We start from the raw sequence: 25120 nt of genomic DNA, 5'->3' as shown, positions 1-25120 counted from the left end.
GAGCAGAACTGAAACTTAGGGTGGGGACTGTAGAAAGGGGCGGAGAGATCCAGGAGCTGCCTAGCCAGGAGCTGAGCTGAGGTCGGCTGAGCCCTGGGACAGCCTGCAGAACAGCTCAGGTAAGATTAACCAAAAATAGGTGTCAGCCTGGGTCTAGGTGGGAAGGCCCGGCTAGATTGGAGGTGGTGGGTAGAGGCTCCTGGGGACCCCTCTGCTAGACTGAGGAATAGACAGAAGGCCTGTGAGCCGGGGAGCTGGAATTTGGCGTGAGTGAAAGACTGATGGGGAGGCCAGTGTCCCAAGCCCTCTAGGCAAAGGACAGGGGCACCTACTACCGGGTTTGGGGAAGAAGACTCTGCTGCTCTCCCCTGATTGTTTTCTTGCCTCCTGGTCCTGCCCACTTTCGCCCGCCCACAGCTTTGCCCCTGCCCCTGCCCCCAGCTCCCTGCCCCCAGCTCCCTGCCCCACCTACCCCTGGGACAAGGCGGGGGAGGTTGGGGGGCATCGAAGGATAGGTTGTGGGGGTGGTGAGTGAAGAGGGTTGAAGAGGCATCTCACAAGCAGCCACTGTGTCTGTAAATACTTGGGGATCCAGACAGGGCCTCTCACCAGGAGCAGGACACCAAGGGAATGATAGATTCCTGAAAAACCTTAAAATTAAGACCAATGCCTAAGGTTCCCTTCTAGATGTCACAGCTTGGGCTGTTAAAAAGAAAGTATTTTTGGTCATCGCTAGTGACGGCAGAAATGAAACAATTCAGCCTCAGAAGTTTGAGATTATATCTATAGAGACAAAAAGATGGATGAGATCTCTAGGGGCCCTTGCCGGAATCCAACCCCAAGGGCCAGGATCTCACTCTTCCCAAAGTATCAGTTCCCCTGACACTTCCTGCTGCTTTTATCCCCAGGATGGCATCAGGCAGGGCACGTTGCACCCGGAAGCTCCGGAACTGGGTGGTGGAGCAGGTGGAGAGCGGGCAGTTCCCAGGAGTGTGCTGGGAAGATGCGGCCAAGACCATGTTCCGGATTCCTTGGAAGCACGCAGGCAAGCAGGACTTCCGGGAGGATCAGGATGCCGCCTTCTTCAAGGTGAAAGGCCCGGAAACCAGCCCCTTGGAGGGAGGGATGGAATATACACTGGCACTGTCACCCTCAAGCGCTTACATCCACCTGGGTTTCAGATAAAGGGGAGGTTGCAGGGTAGAACCAGCTACATTACGTAATTGTCAGAGCCCCATGCAAGATGAAAATGCAAACCTTAGTAAGGACCTCAAGGTGGCAATAGCTGAGCATAAACCTAGCAGAGGCCCTTCTGTGTGAGCGCTCAGGCCACACATCCGTGAAGCCAGCCTTGGTAAAGGATCTGCAGTCCACAACATGCTGCCTCTTCTTTACTTCTGCTGTGTCCTAGGCCTGGGCAATGTATAAGGGAAAGAAGGGGGACTCGGAAGGCCCTGCTATCTGGAAGACTCGTCTGCGCTGTGCTCTGAACAAGAGTTCTGAGTTCCAGGAGGTTCCTGAGAATGGCCACAGGGATGGGGCTGAGCCCTACAAGGTGTACCGGCTGCTGCCACCTGGAACCCTCCCCGGTGGGTGTCCCTTTGCCCCGCCACTCCTAGAATCAGCAGCCTGGGGAGGAAGGATGGAGCCCTGCGCCTCCTGGGAGGGTGGTGGCCTCCCTCCAGGCCCCTCGGTCAGAGTTCTGCCCTGTCCTTGGGGAGCAGGTTCCCTGCCAGTCCTGCCCATCCTTTCACTGCCTCCTACCTCTCCCCTTCCCTCTGTGCCCACTTAAGGCTCTGACCATCCTCTCCCTCTCAACGTTCCACAGCTCAGCCAGGGACCCAGAAATCACCATCAAAGCGACACCACAGTTCTGTGTCCTCTGAGAGGAAGGAGGACGAGGTTACCACGAAGAACTGCATACTCAGCCCCTCCTTGCTCCAGGACCCCCTCAAAAATGTGAGAGCTGGGGAGGGAACCGGGTGGACCTGAGGGCAGAACAGTACCTGGGGGAGAGATGGGCCAACGATAGAAACTGTGTCTGTAGGAGCTGGTGGAGACCAGTGGGGGAACAACCTATTCAGACTCCGGGAGCAGCAGCAGCAGCAACAGCCCTGAGCTTCAGGAAGGTACCAAGTGCCCTGCCTCCTGTGTTATCCTCCATGCCACAGCCTCTGGCCCTTGGACTCCCCAGTCCACTCTGAATGACCAGTGCCTCTGCCTCCCCCCCAGGTAGGGACACAGCTGAGGCCCCTCTCCAAGGAGATCTGGTGTCCCCAGAGCTTCTGCCCCCTCCAGGTTCAGGTACTTGGCGTTTGACTCACCCCTGCCCCCATCCTCCCTTGTCCTCCTCTGGCTACGTATGTATCTAATCTGTCAGGGCTTGCAGCAAACCGGGGCCACCTTGCTCAGAGGCACTGGTTTCTAGGCAGTGCACCTGCCACCACTCCAAACAGCTCACTTCTCAAAAATACCCCCTACATGCTGTGTTCCCTGGAAATCCACTTTGAGACATTGATTCTGTGGGTTAAGTAGAGGACTGATCTCTGGGACCCTCTTGTAAACTGTAAGGCCCTGGCCATTAAGGCCTCAGTGAGAATCTGTGTATTAGCTCTTCTCCTGAGTGATGGGAAAGTATGATGGGAAGCCCTCTGGGCTGCCGAGGGTTGGCAGGAGGATGAGGAGGGAGGGCGCCTTCTCTATCCTTAGAAGGTGCGGCTGCCGCCCCCACCTTGCGGCCTGCTTGGTCCTGCTTGGTCCTCACCAGCCCTTACCTGGTTTCTCTCTCTGAGCCTCACGTTCCTCGCCAGCAAAATGAGGATGCTGGATTTGCAGGAAGCCCCTCTTCATTTCTCCGGAGCCTCTTGCTGGCCAGTGAGCCCCTGGGGAGGGGCACCGGTGCAGCTGGCCTTTCTTTGTCCACAGACTACTCTCTGCTGCTCACCTTCATCTACGATGGACGTGTGGTGGGTGAGGCCCAGGTGCAGAGCCTGGACTGCCGCCTCGTGGCTGAGCCCTCGCGCTCCCAGTGCGGCATGGAGCAGGTGGTATTTCCCAAACCCGGCCCACGAGAGCCCACCCAGCGCTTGCTGAGCCAGCTCAAGAGAGGGGTCCTGGTGGCCAGCAACTCCCGAGGCCTCTTTGTGCAGCGCCTTTGCCCCATCCCCATCTCCTGGAACGCGCCGCAGGCTCCACCTGGTCCAGGCCCGCACCTGCTGCCCAGCAACCAGTGCGTGGAGCTCTTCAGAACCGCCTATTTCTGCAGAGGTGAGGCTGCTCCCGCCGAGCCCCTGAGCCCCTTCCCCCACCTCTGTTCCCCCTCCATGGGCCCGGCCACCACCCTGCGCTCCCTCCAGCACATCCCCCATCACAGCCCAGGCATGGCCCCTGCACTCGTGCAATGCTCAGCCCTGGCAGCCCCCCTTCCCCAGCCAAGGCCGTGGAAGATGAGGACCAGGTAAGCCAAGCACGAGGCTGTCACGCCTCGGGAGCACCACCACACGGGAGCGTACAGTAATCATGGGAAGGTGCGCCTCGTGGCACCCCCCCACTGGACACACCTGCCCAGCGACCACTCACACATTCGCGAGAGCTGTGTGCATCACGTGCCCTCGCCCACCGCTCAGCCGCCCCTCAGCTTGCCCCTCTCCCATCCACGCTTGGAATCCCACTTCCTGCCTCCATTCCACTGTCAATTGGACTTCGGGAGTGAGGGCCTGGAGTATAGGGGACCCAGGGCCACGGGGTCCCCTAGTGCAGGGAGGCTGTGAGCAGGCAACAGAGGTGTGGCACAACTGTGTTAGCAGCCAGGGCTGCTGCCGAGAGGACTCTTAAGCTCCCCCAGCTCCCCCAGGTTTCAGGTTGTGTGACGACTGGCTACCTCCAAAAGGCGGCCCCTTTCCCTATTTGTCCACAGGCGAGTAGCAGCTCAGTTCCTAACATTTCCCCTGGCACCAGGCAACGGCCTCACCACCCTGAGGCTCCTGCTCTGGCCTTGGTCTCTGAGTGGCCCCACTGCCACCCCTCTTTCTCCATTATGGGATCCTCCCCAATCCCTCCCTGCCTGAGACCCTCTGTCTTCTCTTCCAACTCTTGACCTTTTCTCTCAGACCTGGCCAGGTACTTCCAGGGCCTGGGCCCCGCACCCGAGTTCCAGGTGACACTGAATTTCTGGGAGGAGAGCCCTGGCCCCAACCACACCCCACAGAGTCTTATCACAGTGCAGGTGAGTCGGGATAGGGCAAGAACAGCCTGCCTGCATGGGAATGGGGTGTTGAGGAGGAAGAGGGCCTCCCGGGGAAAGAGCCCCTGGGCGTAGTGTCCGGCCCTGCCTGCCGTGCTCACAACCCCCTCTCCCGACCTCTTCGTGCAGATGGAGCAGGCCTTTGCCCGACATTTACTGGAGAAGACTCCAGAGGATCAGGCAGCCATCCTGCCCCTGGTGCAGAGCCTGGAGGACCCAGCCTCCTTCTCCTCTCTCTGTTCCACCTGTCTGCTTTGAGAGAGCCTCTTCCTCCACGCTCTCGACCTGCCTCCCACGGTGATCATTCTCATCGGTTGTCTGTGGTGATTTAGTCCTTGAACTCCTCATAGACCTTGGTTGGTGGGGAACACAAGGATGACTTTTTTTTTTTTTTTTTTAATTTTGAGATATACCCTCTTTCGTCTCTGAGGAACTGAACTGGGCAAGTACAGATGGCGCGAACTCGGGGCCTTTCCCTCTGCCCGCAACCCTAAAACCTAGCACTTTATATTTTCTTCTTAGATCTTCACTAAGGATTGAAAATAAAATTTTATTGAAAAGGAATCAGCATCGGACTTGTTGAGAGAAGAAGGCAGCAGGGTCACAGAGAGATGATGGGGATGTAACCTGAGGGCAGGGCACTCGGGTTCTCTTCCTGCTGGCATCTCTGGGCCTCTTTCCTCTCCTCCAGACACAGGTTCGGGCTAGCAAGCTCTCTGGGCTAGGAAGCTTCAGGTTCTGGGCCTGGCTCTCTGTATCCTCTAGGCAACCAGGATTAGGGAGAGGGTTGGGGTCAGCCAAAAAGAGGGGCACTGAGCCTATGACCACTGTAGCCACCTTCATAAGGGAAATCCGGCGTCCACAGTCCTTGGCTAGAGGGCTCTGATTCCGCCTAGGGTTGGACTCTGGCCTGGAGGTCTCAATGAACAGACCTGAAATGATGAGCTGGAGGCCCTGGGGCCTGGCAGGGGAGGAAATCAGAGGGAAGAGTGGCTGAGCCTCCTGTGCCCTGGGCAGACCATGCCCTGGTGCCTCTTCTCCCGGTACCTGGGGCACTGTCACCCCAACTGAAGGCTGCTCCCAAACAGGTCTCCTCACTCTACCTGAGCACCATGACAGACAACATGGCCTAGACTGCCACATCACCAGCACTCTGTCTGCTGGGATCCCAGGGGTCCAGATCCACCAACACCACTCTCCCTTGCCCCGTGTTTATCTTGCTCCCAAACTGGTAGTTCTTCTTCACAAGGCCACCGGTCATCCTACCTCATCCTACACTCATCTCCACCAGACTAGTTCACCGCTTAACCCGACTGCCACAGCCTCCAGCTTCCCGCTTCCCGTACATGACACCAAACTGGCGGAGAGGTAGCCTCCCAGACCAGCTCCTTCCTGTCATGTCACTTTTATAAGCTTTGAGTGGCTCACTGACATGATCAAATCTGGATGTCTAGATTCTTGAGGAACTTCTTGCTGTCTCACCTGACAAACTTCACTGCTTTTGAGCCTTTCTGCCTCCTTGGACCTTCCTCATTGTCATCCTGAGAAGCCAGGAGCCCCAACAGGCATCTGCATAGGCAGTGAGGAAATTGGGTACTGAGTGTGCAGGTGCACAGGCCCTGCTGAAATCCCTCCTGCACCTTCACTTCATTTTCTGTTATACCCCACATCCAACCCATCAGCAAATCCTATCATTCCTTCCTTCAAAATCTATCCAGAATCTGACTCTGCTTCCCTAACCAAGACTGGTTCAAACACCATCATCTCTCACACCTCTTCTTTCTGCTTCCTTCCACATCTTTTCTGCTTCCACTCTTGTCCACCTTCAGCCCATTCTCAACACAGAAGAGATCCTCTTAACACATAAATCTTATCATGTCATTCCTCTGCTTGAAATCCTCCATTGGCTTTCAATTCACTCAGGGTAAGAGCCCAAATCCTTACAATGGCCTTCAAGGTGATATGGCCCCATTCTCCTTTCTAACCGCACCCCTTGCTATTCTTCTCCTCAGTTACTTTGCTCCAGGTCCCCTGAACCCACCAGACATTTCTGCCTCAGGACCTTTGCACTTGCTGGTTCTTTTGTCTAAAACACTCTTCCTTCAGGTAAGCACATGACCTGCCCCCTCTCTTCAGAGAGGGCTTCCCTGAGCACCCAACCCGAATAGCAGCCCTCACTATTCTCTATTCTCTTATGCTGCCTCATTTTTCTTCATAGCACTGATTACCACTTCACACATTTCTATTTGTCTACTTGTTTATCGTCACTCCTTCCCTATTCCATGAGAACAGGGACTTGTTTTGTTCATTGCTATATCCCCAGTGTCTAGAGTAGTGCCTGGCACATGGTAGGCATGTAATAAATACTTGTTGAATGAATGGACAGATGAATGAGCAAATTACTGTGTCCTTTATCTCTTAAACTAGGTCCTAAGCACCTTAAGGGCAGGTGTCCCCACTTTATCATATTTGTGCCCCAGCGTGAACACTTGTGAACACGGACAATATATGTACAGTGATCGAAACAATTTGTAAGTATCATGTAGAAACCAATTTAGCCAAGCAACGTGGAATAGGGATTGGGAACACTGGAATTCAAAAGAACAGAGTTCCCAACCAGGCTGCCACTAAGGAGCTGTGTGGTCTGGAACAAACAGTCCATATGGGCCTCTGTTTTCTCATCTGTAAAGGCAAGTCTTGGACTAGATTTTGAAATCCCGTTCAGCCTTGATATTCTGTGGTGGTAAATTTAGGGCAATTGCACATTCCTCTGACAAACATTTGCTGAGCTTAGTTTCAGGCACTAATGGAAAAAACAAGAACCTCTCAAGAGTTCCCGGATTGAAGGAACAAAATAAAATAGGGTCAGCTTGGCTGCAATAAGAGCTGAGTCTTTTTTTTTTTTTTAATTAAACTATAGTTGACTTACAATATTGTGTTACTTTCAAATGTATAGCAAAGTGGTTCAGTTATGTATTTTTCCAGATTCTTTCCATCATAGGTTATTACAAGATATTGAATATAGCTCCTTGTGCTATACAGTATGTCCTTATTGGTTATTTTATATATAGTGGTGTGTATCTGTTAACCCCATATTCCTAATTTATCCCTCCCTCCCCTTTCCCCTTTGGTAACCGTAAGTTTTTTTCCTATGTTTGTGAGTCTGTTCCTGTTTTGTAAATAAGTTCATTTGTGTTCTTTTTTAGGTTCTACATATAAGTGATATCATATAATATTTGTCTTTCTCGGTCTGACTTCACTTAGTATGATAATCTCTAGGTCCATCCATGTTGCTGCAAAAGGATTATTTTGTTCTTTTTTATGGCTGAGTAGTATTGTATTGTATATATGTACCACATCTTTTTTATCCATTCATCTGTTGATGGACACTTAGGTTGCTTCCACATCTTGCCTGTTGCAAATAATGCTGCTATGAACATTGGGGTGCACATGTCTTTTCAAATTAGAGTTTTCGTCTTTTCCAGATATATGCCCAGGAGCAGGATTGCTGGATCATAGGTAGCTCTATTTTTAGTTAGTTTTTTTTTTTTAATTTATTTATTTTTGGCTGCGTTGGGTCTTCCATGCTGCGCGCGGGCTTTCTCTAGTTGTGGTGAGTGGGGGCTACTCTTCGTTGTGGTGTGCGGGCTTCTCATTGCGGTGGCTTCTCTTGTTGCAGAGCACGGGCTCTAGGCGCACGGGCTTCAGTAGTTGTGGCACCCAGGCTCAGTAGTTGTGGCTCACGGGCTCTAGAGTGCAAGCTCAGTAGTTGTGGCGCACAACTTAGTTGTTCTGCGGCATGTGGCTTAGTTGTTCTGAGGCATGTGGGATCTTCCTGGACCAGGGATCAAACCTGTGTCCCCTGCATTGGCAGGCGGATTCTTAACCACTGAGCCAGCAGGGAAGTCCCTATTTTTAGTTTTTTAAGGAACCTCCATACTTTTTTCCATTATGGCTATGCCAATTTACATTCCCACCAACAGTGTAGGAGGGTTCCCTTTTCTCTACACCCTCTCCAGCATTTATTGTTTGTAGACTTTTTAATCATGGCCATTCTGATTGAAGTGAGGTGATACCTTATTGTATTAATAGTTTGGGGAGACTTCCTTGGTGATCAGTGGGTAGGACTCCATGCTCCCAATGCAGGGAGCCCGGGTTCGATCCCTGGTCAGGGAACTAGATCCCACATGCATGCCCCAACTAAGAGTCCGCATGCCACAACTAAGAAGTCTGCATGCCTCAACTAAGAAGTCTGCATGCTGCAACTAAGAGATTCTGCATGCAGCCAAAGTAAATAAATATTTTTAAATAAAGTAAAATAAATAGTTTTGACTTGCATTTCTCTAATAATCAGCGATGTTGAGCATCTTTTCATGTGCCTGTGAGAGCCATCAGTATGTCTTCTGTGGAGAAACGACTATTTAGGTCTTCTGCCCATTTTTTGATTGGGTTTTTTGTTTTTTTTGATATTGCGTTGTATGTGCCGTTTGTATATTTTGGAAATTAAGCCTGTGCCGGTCGCATCGTTTGCAAATATTTTCTCCCATTCGGTAGGTTTTTTCCTTTTGTTTATGGTTTCCTTTGCTGTGCAAAAGCTTCTAAGTTTGATTAGGTCCCATTTGTTAATTTTTGGCTTTATTTCTTTTGCCTTGGGAGATGGATCTAAGAAAACATCGCTGCAGTCTATGTCTGAGAATGTTTTGCCTAGTTCTCTTCCAGGAGTTTTATGGTGTCATGTCTTATTTAAGTCTTTAAGCCATTTTGAATTTATTTTTGTGTATGGTGTGAAGAGTTGAGTCTTAATAAAGAGGCAGAAGCATGCCCTGGAGTCAAGACTGGGAAGGATATTCTAGGCCAAAGAAATGGCTGTGCGAAGGCAGGAGGCATGGGGAATGGGATATTTGTAACTACAACCATACAACTTATATTACACAAAGAATTTTTGAGACAAAACAACTTTTGTACGCCGAGAAGTATGCCCTGCATCCAGCAAAACTGAAGTCTCAGCCAGGAAAACATTCACAACAGCCAGGTGAGGAATGCCACAACCTAAACTGTTCAGATTTAGGAAATGACCCGGCCCGTGCCCTCGCTGCTTCCTGTTGAGGTCTTTCTTCCCCAACGACCTGGGGCGGCTCCAAGGCCACCTCATACCCGTTTCTACCTCCCTAGCTCACCATAGCCCCTAGGCTGGGAACAAAGGCGGACCAACCAATTGCTACTCGGTGGGATTTGGGGGAAAAGGCAAGGTCTAACCGCAGGTCAGGCGCCCCAAACAGGGCGTGGCGGTTGCCCTTGGCATGCTGCAACCTCCCCGGTAGTTGAAGCACCCTTGTTACCAGGCTCGCTGCAGGCGAGGCTGGGGTCTGCTCCCCGCTCATTGGTCCGCAGAGAAGCACCTCTGAGGAACCCCTGTTGCCCAGGCGAGGACGAGAGCCCATTGGTCGGGACACCTCACAATGCCCCCCCCCCGCCCCCCACCCCCCACCCCCGCGCGTGCAGGGTTCTTCCCATTGGTTCGCTGCCTGCCTCGGGAGCCCCCTGTGGCCTCCAACCAGGCAGCCTACTTGGCGCCCTGCAGCCAGTGCCCCCAAGCTGACCCTGCTCCCCATTGGCTGCTTTGGGGGCCGCCGCCATCTAATGAGGAGGGAGGCGCAGAGTACCAGAGCACGCGCTCCCTGCGGCGGGATCTAGCCCTGCAGCCTCGGGACCGGGCAGGGGCCGAAGCTGTGCAAAGGCCGAGAGACCGGCTTCTCTACGGAGGACACCCGTTCTCCCTCCGGACCTGGTCTGGGTCGCAGCTCGGGCTTCCCGTCGCGGAGCTGTGCATCTCCAAGTCTGGAACCCAAGCCGCGAGGCTCCAGTAAGTACGAAGCACCCACGCAGCGTGCGAACCGGCTCAGGGCGCACGGAGAGAGTGTCCCTGCTCCTGTGTATCCAGTGTGCGTCTCCATTTACTTATCCCCTTAATCGTTTTTCCACCCATCGTTTACCGGTTCGTTTATTTGGCATTCTGGGTGCACTTGCTGCGCCGCTTGTCCACATTCTTCTCTCCGACGGGTGTTGGGAAATCCTGTGCCCTGAAGAATTCGGACTGAGATCCGAACGGAAGAGTGGTGTAGACGAGGGTGCAACCCCGGAGCGACCATGTTCTACTATCCCAGCGTGCTTCAGCGCCACACCGGCTGCTTCGCCACCATCTGGTAAGGGAGGGCTGAGCCAGGGTGGGCGCACCGGGAGGGGCGCCCAGGGATCCCAGCCTGAGGGCTTCTCCTCCATCCTCACTCCTCCTCCTTCTTCCAGGCTGGCGGCAACGCGCGGCACCCGGTTGGTGAAGCGTGAATACCTGAAGGTGAACGTGGTGAAGACCTGGTAAGGCCCAGAAAAGGAAAGAGGGGCCTGGGGCCATTGTGGGTTAGGGGATGGATTACGCTGGGCTGTGGGGCTGGTCTTTGGCGCAGCGGTGATCAGGGTGCATCGTTCCCCCAGCGAGGAAATCCTCAATTACGTGCTGGTACGAGTCCAGCCCCCGCTGCCAGGCCTGCCGCGGCCCCGCTTCTCCCTTTATCTCTCAGCCCAGCTCCAGATCGGCGTCATTCGGGTCTACTCTCAACAATGCCAGTACCTTGTAGGTAAGGCTAGAAGGCTCTGAGGTGGGGCAGAGCTGAGCGGTCCTCCCATGGGCTGGCACCCTATCTTGTCCTCCCTGCCCTCAGAGGACATCCAGCACATCCTGGAGCGCCTGCACCGGGCCCAGCTGCGGATCCGCATTGATATGGTGGAGACTGACCTGTGAGTGTGTCCCTGGGACTGGGACCACCCAGTCTTTGGAAGGGAACCTCCCTGCTTGGCCTCAGTCCTTGACAGCCCCCATTCTCCCTCAGACCCAGCCTGCTGCTGCCTAATCACCTGGTCAGGATGGAGGCTCTGGAAGATGCTCCAGACCCCTTTTTTGGGATGATGTCTGTGGAGCCCATACTGCCCAGTCCCTTCAAAATCCCTCAGGTAGGTCTCATTCCCCCTGGACACCTCAGACTGATGAGTTGCCAGTCTGACACTTGGGTGGGGGTGGGATGGGAGCCTGCTCCAGCTCTGCCCCACAGAAGTCATTGCAGTGCAATTGCCATGGTGGACCCATCCAGACAAGTCTGCTGCACTTACCTATTCAGGACCAACCTAGAGGCAGCTCTCGTCTCCACACCATTCCAAGAGCCAAGCCCGCAATCCACACCCTCAGTGTCCCTCGGCACTGGGTTTCCCATGTCCTTGTCCATCCATTCCTAACACCCCTACAGCTTAGACAGTGTTACTTCCTTCCTTCAAAGACATCTCTAGGTCTTCCCTGGTGGCGCAGTGGTTGAGAGTCCGCCTGCCGATGCAGGGGACACAGGTTTGTGCCCCGGTCCGGGAAGATCCCACATGCCGCAGAGCGGCTGGGCCCGTGAGCCATGGCCGCTGAGCCTGCGCGTCCGGAGCCTGTGCTCCGCAGCGGGAGAGGCCACGGCAGTGAGAGGCCCGCGTACAGCAAAAAAAAAAAAAAAAAAAAAAAAAAAAAGACACCTCCAGTGGCTCCCCACTGCCAACAGAATACTAGCATTTAAGGTTCTCCATACCCTGGTCCAGAGGTAGCCATCCCTAGACATCTCTCAGCACATCTCCTGGGTATCTTTGTCTCCCAAACCCCAGCCTGGCCCCTATGCCCCAAAGATGCCACATTTACTTCTTTACTTTTGCTGTTTCCCTAGGCCATAATGGTCACCCCCCATTCTCTTACAGACATCGCTCAATTTCTACACATTTCTATCAAGTCTTTATACGACTCCCGGCCAGAACCAAATGTTCTAGAACTCAGCACATCACTAGGGCCTTGTTTATCCTTTGTGTTGACTCTTTCTTTTTAATTTATTTTGTTTTTTAAAACAAACAGCTTTTATTGAAGTGTAGATGATTTACAGTGTTGTGCTAGTTTCAGGTGTACAGCATCCTTTGGCTGGCTCTTGCTGGGGTCGTATACAAACTCGTCTCCCCACTAGACCATATATAGTCCTTAAGATCGAGAATCTTTTCTGTTCCCACTGTCCCCAACACTTGACATAAGGCTGCAGTACTTCTTTCCCAGACAAATGAACACAGTCTAGATGATTGGGTGGGGGCGGGAACGGGAGGAAAGGAAACCGGATGGTGAGTGGGTTCACTGCATGCTGCTGTCAGTGCCACAGAATTAGGCATAAAGGGCTACCACTGTCCAGTCCATTGTCTGAATAAGGTTGTGAAAATGGGGAAGCAGGGCGCCGAAGCTGAACCCTATCTTTTGTCCCCAATCCCTCCCCAAAGATTCAACACCTCCTAGAGGCTGTGACCCCAGAGAGAGTTCTTGAAGAGATCCCTCCTGAAGTTCCTATAGAGCCAGGTGAGCAGAGAGAGCCTTCTCTTTGGTGAGAGGTAGAGGAACGTCTAAGAGCTGAAGAAATCACTGTCTTTGAGCTTCTTTCAGGAGCGAGGCCCTGTAAGGGGCACTGTATGTGTATAATGCCGTTACTGCTCACAAGAGTCCTATGAGATCAGAATTATTATCCCCAGTTTACAGATGAGGAAAGTGAACCCCATAGCGGTTAAGCGATGTGTCCTGGGTCAGCTTGCCAGGGACTGGCCAGGGCCTGACTAGAACCCAGGTGGACTTGACTCCAGAGTCCATGCTTTTGCCTTACCACATGGGTGGGGGGACTTGGAAAGGAACACCGGGCTGGTGTGACTTCCCTCCTCTCCAGAAAGGATTCTGGTCACTGCACCGTCTCCCGAGGCCATCACGCTCCTGGAGGTGGAGCCCATACGTATGCTAAAGATTGAGGTGAGCTGACCCCCTGCACATGGAGCCTGAGGCCCGAGTCCTGCTTCTGCTGGCCCAGCCCCCCTGCATCTGCTTCCTTCTGCCCCCAGAGTCCTGCCTTCTCCACCTCCGTTTCCCCACCACTGCCCCCAGCGCCGGAGCACCCACGGGCTTCCTCGGTCTGGCCCAGCCCTGTGGCATGTCTCTCAGACAGAAATGGAATTGAGTCCCCTCACCTTGGTTCTCCCTCTCCTGACAGGGTGAACGGGACCTCCCAGAGATCAGCCGCCGAGACTTGGACCTGCTGATCGCAGAGGAGGAGGAAGCCATCTTGTTAGAGGAACGTCGTTTAGGCAGGTCCATGTGGCCGCGTAGGGCCCGCCCGGTGCTGGATGGTCAGGCCTCCGGCACGGGCAGTCTGGGCTGGGCAGTGTTCCCATCTCTTCTGTGTTCTGAGCCCTGATCTTCTCTTCACAGAGTACGAAGAGGAGCTCCGGGCCCCAGAGAGGGAGGTCACAATCCCCCCGCCCTCACCTCTAGCTCTTCCAGAGTAAGGGCAGGAACCCCTGGGCCAGGTAGGGGTCATTGCTGGGAGGGTATCTTCATTCTCTTGCCCATTTCCCCTCAGGGTGGAGGAGGCTGCAGAGCCACTTCCGCCGAAGCCACCAGCCTGGGAGCCTGAGGCCCTACTTCCTGGTGAGTACCTGCCATGCCAGGGTCCTTCCCGGGGGTCCCTGTACAGCTGCTGCAGACAGTGGCCCTGTATTCTAACTTGCTGAAGGGAGGACTCTAGCATCTCGCCTGGGTGGCTTTGAGGACAAAGGGTGTGGGGCAGAGCTGGGACCTCGAGTGTTTTTGCAGAGGTAACCCCCCCGCTGGAGCTGCGTCTGCCAGCGCCACCCAGCCCAGAGGTGAGTAATGCTCCTCCAAGCCGCCTCCTTTTCGCCCTCCTCTGCCAGAACTGCTCACCCACTTTCAGTTTCCCCAAGCCAAAGGCCACTGCTAGCTTCCACAGGCCTTTGAGCAAATTAGTAAAAGGTGCCCCGTCCACACCCCATTTTATCGGGATGGGCACCTCATACAGGGTGGGAGCTGCACCCTCTCCCAGGGCACCGCTAGGGATGGCAGGTTGGGGCATGTCTGCAGTCCACGAGGACCACAGGGAAAGGAGTAACGGGTAGCCTTGCTCCCACCTCCCCTCCCCCCTCAGCCGAGGAGGCCCCCAGTCTCCCCACCTCCCAGGGTCCCACCTGCCCGCCGCCGCCGCTTATTATTCTGGGACCGGGAGACCCAGATACCCCGGAAGGAATTCCTGGAACAAATGCAAACCAGAGCCCACTGCCGGGAGTGTGTGAGTACAGCCCAGGCTCTGGAGGGATGGAGGGAAGCAGGTGCACATTGGGTCTCCTAAACTCCCGGGGTGGGGGTGGGGGGCATGAGAACAGTCCCCAAAGTGCACATGCTGGGGTTTTGCCCACATACCACTTCATTACCCCATCTAGCACATCCAAGGGCATCAGTTGAAAGTCCTTTTAGCAACGAGCAGAGAATGAGCCTGAAAGAGCTAGAAGGCCAGAGGCCCTGGAACAAGGCACTGCAGGTGGGTAAGAAGCAGTGGCTCCTTCCTAACCAGCCTTCTGGCCTTTCCTACCACACAGCCAATGGTGCAGCCTCCTGAGAGGATGATCACGAGCCCTGCAGAGCTGTTCCGAACCCCGACTCACTGTGAGGAATGGTGGGAGCTGGTGTGTGGGATCCTCTGAACCCCTGTCCCTCACTCCTGGTGTTCCTCACGCCTCAAACCCTCTCCCTGCTGCCCCGTTGTCAGCTGGCCGGCTACCCCAAGAACTGCTGGCTTTCTGGACCCACTGTGCCCAGCCACTCCCACTAGCACTCAGGAGAAGGCCGCCCCTGGAGCCTGAGGAAGAGGAAGCTGAGAGGGAGGCGGCAGCTGAGGAGGAAAGGAGAAAGGCTGAAACTCCAAGCGATATCGAGGTAATGGCACCCTCACTCCTTCCTGCTTTGCCTGAGCTCCAACAGCCTGCTTTTTTCTGCCCACGTGAGCCGTGGGCACCAGGTCCCAGCCAGGCTGGTTCAGGGCTAGACCTGCTTCACCCCTGCCCCCGGTGCTTCTGTGATGGCTTGGGGTCTTAGTTCTCCTTCTCTCATCTCCAGGTCCTGAGGGAGGCCCTGGAGCCCAGTGTGCCCCTCATGCTGCCTTCAGGTAAGTATCTGGAAAAGGGACGGTGGAGACCACCACCCTGACCACTGTCCCAGGAAACTGGTGCTCCAACTGCTGACAGTTCTCGTCAGCGCACTTAACGTAAGGAAGCACAGACTGAGTCTCTTCAGTCCCCTCCCCCCACCCCCGGGGTACTTTTAACAAGTCACTGCCAGCTCCGGCACCCAGGTGGACCAGGTGGCCCCCAAATCCCAACTGCTCAGATGCAAACGAACCCACTCAGGACCTTCCCCTCCCCCTGACAGAGATCTCCTTAGAAGCGGCTGAGGAGGAGAAGACCCGCATCAGCCTCGTGCCCCCGGAAGAACGGTGGTAAGCGGCAGCCCCAGCTAGGATGGCTGTACCCCTCGTCACTGTCACCGCTGCCACCTTCCCTGCTCCACCCAACTCCCGTGTTCTCCTAGGGTCTGGGCTGAGGAGCCAGAAGCCCCTGCATTGCCCGTGGTGCCTGAGCTCCCTGAGGTGCCTGTGGAGATGCCTGTGGAGCTGCCCCCTGAGCCTGAGCTGCTCTCGCTGGAGGCTGTGCACAGGTACCAGGAAGGGCATGCCTCCGTGGGTGGCCTGGGCTGCAGCCTCAGCTCATAGTTCTTGACCCCCACAGGGCAGTGGCACGGGAGCTGCAGGCCAAGAGGGAGCCTGACTTCAGCAGCCTGGTGCCACCTCTCAGTCCCCGTAAGGTGGCCGCCCGGGTCTTCTACCTGCTCCTGGGTGAGCGAGGAATGTGTGCGCCTGTGTGGGGGGTGGGGAGTGGACACACAGGCCAGCGGCTGCTGTAGGGACCCTCTCCTCTGACCAGCCCTCTCCTCCCCTCTTGACCAGTGCTTGCTGCACAGCAGATCCTTTGTGTGAAACAAGAGGAGCCATATGGGCGCCTCCTGATCCAGCCAGGGCCCCGATTCCACTGTGGTTAGAGCCAATTTACAAAGCTGCCAGGGAACCAGCTATGGTAAACGGTGTCCTGCCTCACTTCTGAACACGGGTCTCTATCCTTCCTGCTCCCAGCGCTACTGTTCAAGAAGAAAATAAACTGCCTTTATTACAGGATGGTGTCATGACTCCGTTTGTATTGTCCCAGCACGACAGACCCAGCCCTAGCAGACACCCCGGTAAGACGGCAAGTAGGGCTGAGACTCCAAGTGGGTATGAGGCCCAGGCCCAGAATCTTTGGTAAGGCGTGAGCTGCAACTGGGCAGAGAGCTGGTCTCAGGCGTGGGCAGGCTCTGTTCTCTCTGGCCCAGCTGCAGCCCGCAGTCTAGGTGAGGCCCAGGATGGCCTGGAGCTCCTGGGCCTTGTTGCCAGGCAGGGAGCCCAGTGCTGAACGGAAGCTGTCAGTGTGCTGTTTGGCCAAGAACGTGAGCAGCAGCAGCAGCGATGCCTTGGTGTCTGGGTGGAGAGTGAAGGGGGAGGAGTCTGGGGAGGGCTGGCCCCCACCCCTAGCTGCCCCAGGCCCCCTGAGCCCTGCTGCTCCCCACCTCCCCCCAGCCCTGCCCACAACTGCCACCGTCACCTGGTGGGACCTTGTTCTCGGCCAGGATGAGGCTGCAAATGCGCAGGAGCTCTGGAGCCACATCTACAACCTGTGGGGAAAGAAGGGCTGACTTGGGCAGAAGCACCCCTGGGCCCCAGCGCTGGGGTGGGTGGTAGGAGCCCCGAAGAGGCAGTCTCCCACCTGGGCTGTTAATCAGCATTGCTCAAACAACCGTGAACCATGAGAAGAACCCTGAAACAGGGTGGTAGCAATGTGTTCTGTTTGTTTGATTTTCGGAGAGCATGAGACTGTGACCAAAAGTATCTGAAATCACGGCCTAAAGACCAAAAGAAGCCCAGACACTCAGGAGCTCCACCCACAGAGTAGTCTGCGAAGATGCAAGACAAAGGTGATGGACACAAGAGCACTGGGACAAGCGTTCCCAAAGCTAGCCACTTGCTGCAGACAAATCTCATTCAGAAAGCAGAGCTGCTCTGACTGGAAAGGATGGTGGGGTGGCCCAAAGGGCCCAGGCTCCATGGAGCACAGTCTCAAAGAGCCTGCTCTAGGAAATCAGCCTAGGAAAGCTGCGACTTCTGGCTCAGACCAGAGGGTGGAAATGAAACCTTCCTGAGGAAAAATGCTACGCGGTGAGAGGAAGCCCCTCCTCCCTTCTTAAAGGCCTTGGCTGCCAATCCTTGCACAGCAACAGGAAAGCTAAGCAGAGCAGCTTAAACTGATGCCAACCCTGCCCGTCAATGAGACTGGAGCATCAAGCCCCCTCTAAGGGCCCCAGCATCGCGGTTACCTGGTCTGGGCTGCTCTGGTACAGGAAGCTGAAGAGGTGCCCTAAGGTGACCCACTCCTCCAAATCCTCCTTCAGTGGCAGGGCGTGCAGCAGGGCAGCCAGCACCTGGACACACAGAAGACTCTGGCCTCCTGCCCTGCACCCTCCTCAGCTCCCTGGCCCTGCCTGACGCCCCCAGCCCTCACCTGGGGCTCTGGTTTCCTCGTGGGACTGGCCATCAGCAGGCGGGCGAGTGCCCCACAGATGTTGTCATGGACACGATCATGGCGCTCCCTCGCCAGGAGGGGCAGCAGGAGCCCCAGCAGCTTGGGGAAGTGTCTGGTCCACAGTCAAGGAACAGGCACACGGGGAGACTGCGCCCATCCCGAACCCCAGGGACACCCTCCCAACCCCATCTGGGCCCCCTCCTGCAAGCCGAGGATACTCCTGAGCAGGGCGACCCCCGTGCTCCGCCAGCACGCCCAGCCCAAAGACGGCATTGCTCCGCACCTCGGGGTCCGCCTCCCGGGCAGTGCTCAACAGCACGGGGAGCAGCCGGGACACAAACTGGGCCGAGGCGGCACCCAGGCCCTGAATGGACTCTGCCAGCGTCCCCACCGCAAAGGACTTCTCTGCCACCGTGCAGCCCTGTTTCTGGTGGGGTGAGGAGTGCGAGTCAGCCTGGGACTGGGACCAAGTGGGGAACTGAGCACAGGGGGCACAGGCGGAACGGGGCTCGAAGCCAGAGGACAGAGCACTCACCGTCTTGCACAGCAATAATGGCAGGAAGCCGGCAAAGAAGGGGGCAAAGGCATCTCCCCCGGCCGCAGCGGCCAGGGCAGGGATGGCCTCGCCAGCATGCTCCAGCAACATGGCGTCGTATTCAGCCTGCAGGGCCAGGTCAGAGACTGGGGGCGCCTCCCACCGCACTCCTCCACGGCTGCAGGTGGTCTCCCTGAGGGCTGCCCTTGGTTGACGGGACTGGCCCCTTCCAGGCTGGGTTTGTTTGCAGCCCAGCTTTCCCTCCTGGTCCTCCTACTCCCACTATCAATCCAAGCCTGCCCCGAATCCCCACCCCCAGGAAGCCTTCCTTGAACACCCACTGCCTTAGCGGGAGTTGGGTGGGTTGTTCCGAGCCACCACCAATCTTTTAGCAAGCCCTGTACCCCCAGGCCAAGCCAAGCACACTGTCCACCCCGCCCCGTGGAGACCAACTGGGCTGCCTGGTCCCAGGTTGCACCCGTAGCTCTTACCTGGTCCTCATCCTCCTCCTGGTCGGCGTCCTGACAAGCTGTCTGCAGGAAGAGGGCGCTCAGCTCAGTCTGGGCTCTCCTGCCCCTTCTCCCTTCCGTGGGTGGAAGGACGGGGAAGCTGGACTGGTAGCCTCCGGCTAGCCCCACCCAAGGCTGGGCCACCTCCTCACCCTGCAGCCCGCCGGCCGGCCCCTCACCTTCCTCTGCAGCACACCCTTGAGCGCGTGGCAGATCTCAGCAAGCCGCCCAGGGGGCTGCAACGCCAAGCTCCCAGAGCCACGCAACACCGCCGTCAGGGCCGCCAGCACGGCCATCACCACCTGGCGCTCCCGCTCCCCGTTCACTGCCCGCACGTAGGATGGCACCACCCGGGCCAGGGCGGCCTGCAGAGCTGGGGACATGATTGGCTGAAGCCTTGGTCAGCCCCTGCGCCCTCCCCACCCACCCCCTGCTTCCAGAGGCCCCAGCCGGGCGCCGGCCTCGCCTTCTCACCAGCAGTGTTGGGTTCCGAGGGGCAGCTCTGACAGGCTTTGTGCAGCGCACAGCAAAACTGACCCAGGGCCTCATGGGCTGCCTTCCGCACGCTCAGGTGAGGGCACTGCGGCACGAGGAGGGGCAGGACGTGTGTGCTGCATGCAGGGCCGTCACAGCTCCTAGCCCCCAGACCCCACCCGCCCCACTCACCTCCAGCAGTGTGAACACTTCTTCAAAGACAGTCTCCATGTAGGGAAGGAAGGCCACACTGTGGACAGACACACCGCCATGGGGAAGGGGCGCCCAGGAGAGGTTCCCTGTGCCGAGGAGAGGCCGATGCTCACCTGGCATTCACAGAGATCTCCCCCAGTGCAGCACAGGCGTCTTCCTTCTCATCGAAAAAGGCGTTTTCCACGCTGTACCTAGAGTAAGATGGGGAGGCAACAGCAATCAGGCGCCAGTAGAAGCAGAGCTGGCCCTGGGCCCTTGTCCAAGCCAGGATCCCCCAGACCAGAAAGGCAGCCTCCGCACCCTGAGACCTCTGAGTCCTCCTCCTCTTCCGAGTCCTCCTCCACAAGCTCCTCCTCTTCCTCCCCACCGTGCTCATCGTCAAACAGAAGGAAGGTGCTGCTTCCAGTGCACTGAGGCTGGAATGGGGAGGCACAGCAGGGACTTTGGCTCAGCTGGGCCCAGGAGAGAGATCCCATCCCAGGCCTGGCCGTCCCCACCTGGCCCAGCCCACCCTGTCTGCTCACCACAATGCCCTGGGTGGAACGCAATGACAACAGCATGAGTGTGGTGATTCGTGGCAGGTGGGGAGCGAGGCTCTCACCCATCAGCCCCGATAAGGCTGCAAACAGGCTGTACCTGGCGGAGACAGACAGAAGCTGTATAGTCCTACCTGCTGTAGCCAGACAGGATGGGGGAGCCCGGGGAACCCACGGTCCAGAACCAGAGGACTGGGGTCTGGGTGGGGGCGGGGTGAGGGCTCACTCACGTGCAGCGCCGCAAGTCAGGGTCGTCTACCTGGTCACACAAGCCCAGCCCCAGCTGGCAGCATTCCTCAGCCAGGGGCCTCATGGGCTCCCCTACTGCTCGCACCAGTACCCCAAGTGTCTCTGCAGAGGCAAGGGCTCGGTTAGCACCAGGATGAGGCACTAGGCCAGAGGTGTGCAGGGCCAAGGCCTGAGGGACCAGAGATAGCTGGGCGGGGGGGCGGGGGGGTGGGGGGGATCCAGAAATCCCTTCTACTCCTGGGTAAGGTGCGAGCGCAGCTGCCCCGGGGCGATCTCGTGAACGACAGGTGAGCATCTGCCCTTCCCCAGCACTGGGAAGCCGGCCTAGGAGTGCCTCGCTCACCCAGGCTCTGGATCCGCACAGGCTGAAGGTCCTCATGGCCTGTCAACAGGAATTCCCGCAGGTGCTCCACGATGGTGGGGAAGTAGGGCAGTATGGAGGCCTGGGCAGCCGTGGCTGCGGCACGGAAGGGCAGAATCAGAGCTGGAGAGTGAGCAGGGACCATCTGCCGCAGGCACCCGGAGCGAACCCATGCTCCCACCTCCTGCCTCCGACTCACCAATGGCCCCCAGGGCGCTCACAGCCAGCTCCTTGGCCCGGGAGCTGCTGGGGTTTCTCAGAGGCTGCAACATATACTCCATGAGCTCCGTAAGGTAGTGCTGCACTTCAGGCCCTGTGGGAAAGGGCACCCCTCTACCAACCAACCCAGGTCTCCTACCTGCCTCCAGGCCGACCCTCCCTGTGGCCCTGCCACATCCCTCTCCCCACCACGGGCAGTGGTTCGGGGAGCTGCACCTCCTGCCCCCTTCAGCCAAAGCGACAGCCCCATCCCCTCCCTCACACCCGCAAAGGGCATCGCCACCTAGGTTCTCCACGAAGTTCTCCAGGGCATAGCAGGCCTTGGCTAGGTGACGTGTGCACCCAGGAGGCACGGACTTCAGGTAGGCGAGGAGCAGTGGCATCACCTCCCCGGAATAGCTGCGAATGTGGGGCTGGGGGAAGGAGAAAGACGGCCTGAGTCAGCTCAACTGCAAGGCACGCACCTAAGTACTGATGGCAGCAGGGATGCCTGAGGGATGGGGCTGAGGGGAAGCTGGTCTCTGGGACAGGTGGGGACTCTGAAACAGTGGCTGCCCACATCGGCCTTGCTGACCTGTAGGTTCTCTGAGAACTGGCCCAGGGCAAAGAGCGCAGCATTGCGCACAACCTGTGACGGATCCTCCAGGCTCCTGCACACGATCTGTAGCAGTGGGGACAGCAGTCTGGATGGGGCGGGACAAGAGGGTGGAGTCTGAGAGGCAGGACCTGAGATCCCTGGGCTGAGCCATTCTGCTGTTTCCCCTGGGAAAACCAAGGCTTTTTGTCACCAGATGGGGAGCACCACCCGCTGACCCTGACAGCTGGGGTATCTTCCAAACCAGAACACTTGAATGTGGGAGCAGACACTACTGATGACTAGGCTCAAAGGACAAGCGGAGACCACGACTGCCGTGGGCAGTGTGGTCCTCCTCCCCATGGCCCACCCTAACTCCGAGACAGGGGAACAAATACCTCTGCCTGATGTGGTCCCCGGCTCCATCAGAGAGCACTGCCAGCACGAGGAGCCCAGCCTTGCGCTGGTATGGGCTCTGGCTCCGCAAAGCCTCTTCCAGCATGGGCATCTAGGGGAGCAGATGGCACTCTTCTGAAACCCCAGCACGAGCCTGCCTGTTCCTGCGGCAATAGGCCTTCCACACCTACCAGGGCCCAAACATCCTCAAGCTCGGGAGACTAAGCAAACCCAGGGGTAGGAGCACTGCAAGGACAAAGCCACACTTACCAGCAGGGGACAGAGCTTCTCAGGGGGCAAATAGAGTGCCAGCATGTCCACGACCTGGAAAAGGACAGGTAGACTTTGCTGGACTCCATCTCTGCCCCCCAACCTCCCCCAACGACCTAACACCCCTGCCCCCGGCCCCTGTCCCACATCCCACCTGAATGGCAAAGTGCTTGGGCGTCTCCCCCACCAGTCCAACATCCAGCTCTTCCTCCTCTGAATCCTGATCCTCAGGATCCAGCTGACCCAGGGTGGGCTCGGCAGCCATGATGGGGAAAAGGGTGTGCAGCAAGGGCGGTAGGAGGCGATTCTTCAGTAACGCCTTAAAAGGGAGAATGGAACGGTGTCCCTGAGAATCTGTTCCCAAGACGGACTCACATTAGAAATTCCAGCCTTCCAGGCCACAGGGGGTCCAGGAGGAGATTCCCAATCTCCCAGCCAAGAGCTGGGCTGAGTCCAGACCCAGCCTGGAACATCTTAACTATGGTACTTTACATAACCCCAGATAGACAGAAAGCTCCAAGAGTGAGATGAAGAAGAAGATAGAGATGGGGTGATGTGTGTCAGAAGGCACTCACCTTGCTCTTGACTTTGACCAAGAAAGTGAGACAGCAGAGAATACGCACACGTATTGCATCACCTAGGGCCACGTTTCTAGCCACCTGCCCAGAGACCAACTCGAATCAGAAACGGGCAAGGAAACTCCCAGCAGAACAAGCAGCAGGGACAGTGCCGACCCCAGGCTCACCTCCAGGCAGAATGTGAGGACCTCTGAGAGGTGGGAGGTGATGATGGGCAACTCTGACTCCAGCAATTCATCCAGGGCCTCCAAGGCCTCACAGGCCTTTGCCTGCCAGACAGAGAAGTCTCGGGGTTACTATGCTCTTCTTCAGTGGACCAGGCTGAATGCTCCTGCACCCTCCTTCCAACAGAGCCCCTACCCGAATGTCCTCACCTCGTCTACAGGGATCAGAATCTGCACAGCCACGATGAGCTTGGGCACCAACATTCGCACGAGAGGCTGGAGGACACAAGATGAGCTAAATCACAGAAAGCACGATGCAGCCTTATCTCCAACCCCAGAAGCTAGCAGCTTCCTCGAAGCCCGCACATAGGAGGAGCCTAGGCACAGCCACCCACAGGATCCCCTCTCAACTGTTAGGCAGGACAAAAAGCAGAGAAAGAATCTTAAGTAGCTCTGCATCCCGCAAGACTGAGGAAACGAAAGCCCGAGGGTAGGGGGCCAGGGAAGGTGAAGGCCCACATCTCACCACATCATCAGTGCCAAGGTAAGGGGCCATGGTGGTCAGAGTGCGCAGGGAATAGAAGAGGAGCCCAGGAGAGCCCACATCACCAAGGGTCTCATTCAGAAGCCGAAGAAGCTCCCGGTGGTGGGGTCGGAAGGCCTCAGGCCGGGAGGTCACCACCACACTTAGCAGCAAAAGCCCCATCTGCCCAGGAAGAGGGGTTGAGAGGGAAAAGCTTACATGGTCTATCCAGCCTCTGGGTCCCTTCCTCCCACCAACCATGTGATAGTACCTCTCTCTCGGGGACGTGGAGGCTGCGGATACTGTGCTGAAGAAGCTGCATGAGCTGAGGCCAGGCCTCCAGACCTTCTTTTCGAAAAACGGTAGCAGAGAGCTGGGCCAGGCTAAGACTCACAGAATGCCTGCAAACAGGAGAGATTCCCCACCCCCAGTCACCCTCCAGTACCCTTCCCTGTACGCGATGGCCCTGCCTCCACGGAGTGGCCAGGAGAGAAACCTCCAGGTGTGCGCACAGGGCCTCTGCCAAGTTGGGACACAGAAAACGTCTCAGAGGGACACTAGCAGCACAGTAGGCGTGCAGTCTGGTGAGGGTGACCTCACTCATGCTGAATTTCAGTTCTGTTCTTCCGACTCGGCTTTGGCAGACCATCACAGCCCGCGCTCAAGAACTTTCGTCTTTAATACAGCTTGAAAGTCGTTCCTCCACCCCTGGTCTAAAACCTAAGTCCCTGCCCCCCAAAAGCCAGCCTGGAGCTGAAAAAGAAGGCAGAAACCCTGAGAAGCTCTCAGCCTAGAATCAGTTAGGGCCCTGAGAGGAGGCAGATAGGTACTTACTCTGTCTCTCTCTGAAGGACCGTCAGGATCAAAGACTTGATGCTAGAACACAGGTGGCAAGTATTTGGCACCCAAGAACCGCCTCAGCCCGGCCCGCCCCACCCCTGGCCCAACCCACCTCTCCCGTTGCTCGGCCGCCAGCCGTCGCCAGCCGGTGCTCAGTCGTCTGCGGGTCAGTACGGCCGCGAACTGGCGGATCTGGGACGAGGAAGCAGGCACGTGAGGGCCCGGGCAGGAAGGTGCTGACCAGGTCGCCGAGGGCAGGAGCTGGGGCTTGACATGTGGCGTACTATAGGAAACTCCGCAGGAAGCGGCAGGAACCTTACCTGAGGGTCGCCCGCTGAGGCCAGCAGTTCGCAGAGCGCGGGCAGGGAGGCGGGGTCCCTAAGAGCGGTCTGGAGTTGCTCGGTAGCCTGGGGAGAGCCTGGGGTCAGAGTTGGGCCGTTCCCGCAACGCCTCCGCTGGCCCTGGCCCGGTCCCACCGGCCCCATACCCGGCGGATGCGCTCGGTGTCCGGCAGCAGCAGCTCCCGGAGGATCTGTTCCAGGCCGGCGGGCTCCATGGCAGCAGGGGAGCCGCCGCTGCTGGGCCGGAGGTGGGGGAGGGGCAGCACGTGGAGGCCCCGAAACCCGCTTCCGGCGGAAAGGGCGTTGCTCCGCGCCCCTCCCGTCACCAGGGTGATTCAACTCGCTTCGCGCAGAGCTCGGGCTCCGCCACTTCCGTTGGGCGGAGCGCCGGCTGAGCCGCGGAAACAGGGCCTCGGTAATGAAGGTTCCGCTAGCCGACAGTTCCTCAGCTCCGTGAAGAATTCGAGTTCCGAGTTCCGTGCATTTCGCGGCCGACCCGCCTTCCTAGGGGACAGTGCCCTTAACGGCAGGGCACGAGTTCCTA

The 25120-nt window shown here is 57.0% G+C and overlaps 3 protein-coding genes across 4 annotated transcripts; 2 read left to right on the top strand and 1 right to left on the bottom strand.

The window, feature by feature from the left end:
• The first annotated feature begins 10 nt into the window (after window positions 1–10).
• Window positions 11–9688, top strand: IRF9 (interferon regulatory factor 9). 2 transcript variants are annotated; one of them, XM_060004802.1, is made up of 9 exons: window positions 11–119; window positions 909–1089; window positions 1412–1589; window positions 1829–1959; window positions 2048–2129; window positions 2233–2304; window positions 2926–3267; window positions 4110–4225; window positions 4373–9688. In XM_060004802.1, the coding sequence occupies exons 2-9, from the start codon at window positions 910–912 to the stop codon at window positions 4499–4501; spliced, it is 1230 nt and encodes a 409-aa protein (XP_059860785.1). In that variant the 5' UTR covers window positions 11–119; window position 909; the 3' UTR covers window positions 4502–9688. The 2 variants fall into 2 exon arrangements, with proteins under 2 accessions (XP_059860785.1, XP_059860786.1); XM_060004803.1 differs by lacking the exon at window positions 2233–2304.
• A 74-nt stretch (window positions 9689–9762) lies between these two features.
• On the top strand, window positions 9763–16346 carry REC8 (REC8 meiotic recombination protein). The gene is made up of 19 exons (XM_060004776.1): window positions 9763–10446; window positions 10547–10615; window positions 10733–10875; window positions 10960–11035; window positions 11128–11248; window positions 12578–12653; window positions 13012–13091; window positions 13330–13423; window positions 13548–13620; window positions 13699–13766; window positions 13932–13981; window positions 14281–14421; window positions 14729–14795; window positions 14899–15065; window positions 15246–15294; window positions 15558–15624; window positions 15717–15842; window positions 15914–16020; window positions 16132–16346. Exons 1-19 carry the CDS (start codon window positions 10391–10393, stop codon window positions 16221–16223), a joined length of 1722 nt encoding a protein of 573 aa, XP_059860759.1. The 5' UTR covers window positions 9763–10390; the 3' UTR covers window positions 16224–16346.
• Window positions 16347–16557: 211 nt separating this feature from the next.
• Window positions 16558–24878, bottom strand: IPO4 (importin 4). Its single transcript, XM_060004772.2, has 30 exons — window positions 24723–24878; window positions 24556–24642; window positions 24348–24427; window positions 24230–24271; window positions 23667–23796; window positions 23399–23578; window positions 23083–23148; window positions 22876–22977; window positions 22706–22789; window positions 22285–22449; window positions 22131–22184; window positions 21863–21972; window positions 21465–21573; window positions 21174–21303; window positions 20871–20984; window positions 20654–20767; window positions 20292–20412; window positions 20050–20161; window positions 19826–19941; window positions 19639–19716; window positions 19505–19562; window positions 19313–19418; window positions 19018–19211; window positions 18821–18862; window positions 18330–18455; window positions 18013–18221; window positions 17774–17906; window positions 17589–17693; window positions 16820–16889; window positions 16558–16695 (listed from the first exon to the last, which is right to left on the bottom strand). The coding sequence occupies exons 1-30, from the start codon at window positions 24789–24791 to the stop codon at window positions 16565–16567; spliced, it is 3237 nt and encodes a 1078-aa protein (XP_059860755.1). The 5' UTR covers window positions 24792–24878; the 3' UTR covers window positions 16558–16564.
• Between the last annotated feature and the right edge of the window lie 242 nt (window positions 24879–25120).

Source organism: Delphinus delphis, chromosome 2 (genome assembly GCF_949987515.2).
Source record: "Delphinus delphis chromosome 2, mDelDel1.2, whole genome shotgun sequence".
Lineage (NCBI taxonomy): Eukaryota > Metazoa > Chordata > Mammalia > Artiodactyla > Delphinidae > Delphinus > Delphinus delphis.
The sequence above is the reverse complement of the archived record's forward strand: the minus strand, read 5'-3'. Positions and strand labels throughout refer to the sequence as shown.

Bases quoted from the DNA above. Each gene is read 5' to 3' on its own strand.
- REC8 (XM_060004776.1), top strand. From the start codon at position 10,391: ATGTTCTACTATCCCAGCGTGCTTCAGCGCCACACCGGCTGCTTCGCC. The intron at 10,876-10,959 runs GTAAGGCTAGAA...CCCTGCCCTCAG, and splicing joins ACAATGCCAGTACCTTGTAG to AGGACATCCAGCACATCCTG. The intron at 13,424-13,547 runs GCAGGTCCATGT...TTCTCTTCACAG, and splicing joins GTTAGAGGAACGTCGTTTAG to AGTACGAAGAGGAGCTCCGG.
- IPO4 (XM_060004772.2), bottom strand. From the start codon at position 24,791: ATGGAGCCCGCCGGCCTGGAACAGATCCTCCGGGAGCTGCTGCTGCCG. The intron at 21,574-21,862 runs GTATTTGTTCCC...CGCCCCATCCAG, and splicing joins GGGGACCACATCAGGCAGAG to ACTGCTGTCCCCACTGCTAC. The intron at 19,942-20,049 runs GTGAGCAGACAG...TCCCCATTCCAG, and splicing joins GTTCCACCCAGGGCATTGTG to CCTCAGTGCACTGGAAGCAG.
- IRF9 (XM_060004802.1), top strand. From the start codon at position 910: ATGGCATCAGGCAGGGCACGTTGCACCCGGAAGCTCCGGAACTGGGTG. The intron at 1,590-1,828 runs GTGGGTGTCCCT...AACGTTCCACAG, and splicing joins GCCACCTGGAACCCTCCCCG to CTCAGCCAGGGACCCAGAAA. The intron at 3,268-4,109 runs GTGAGGCTGCTC...CTTTTCTCTCAG, and splicing joins AACCGCCTATTTCTGCAGAG to ACCTGGCCAGGTACTTCCAG.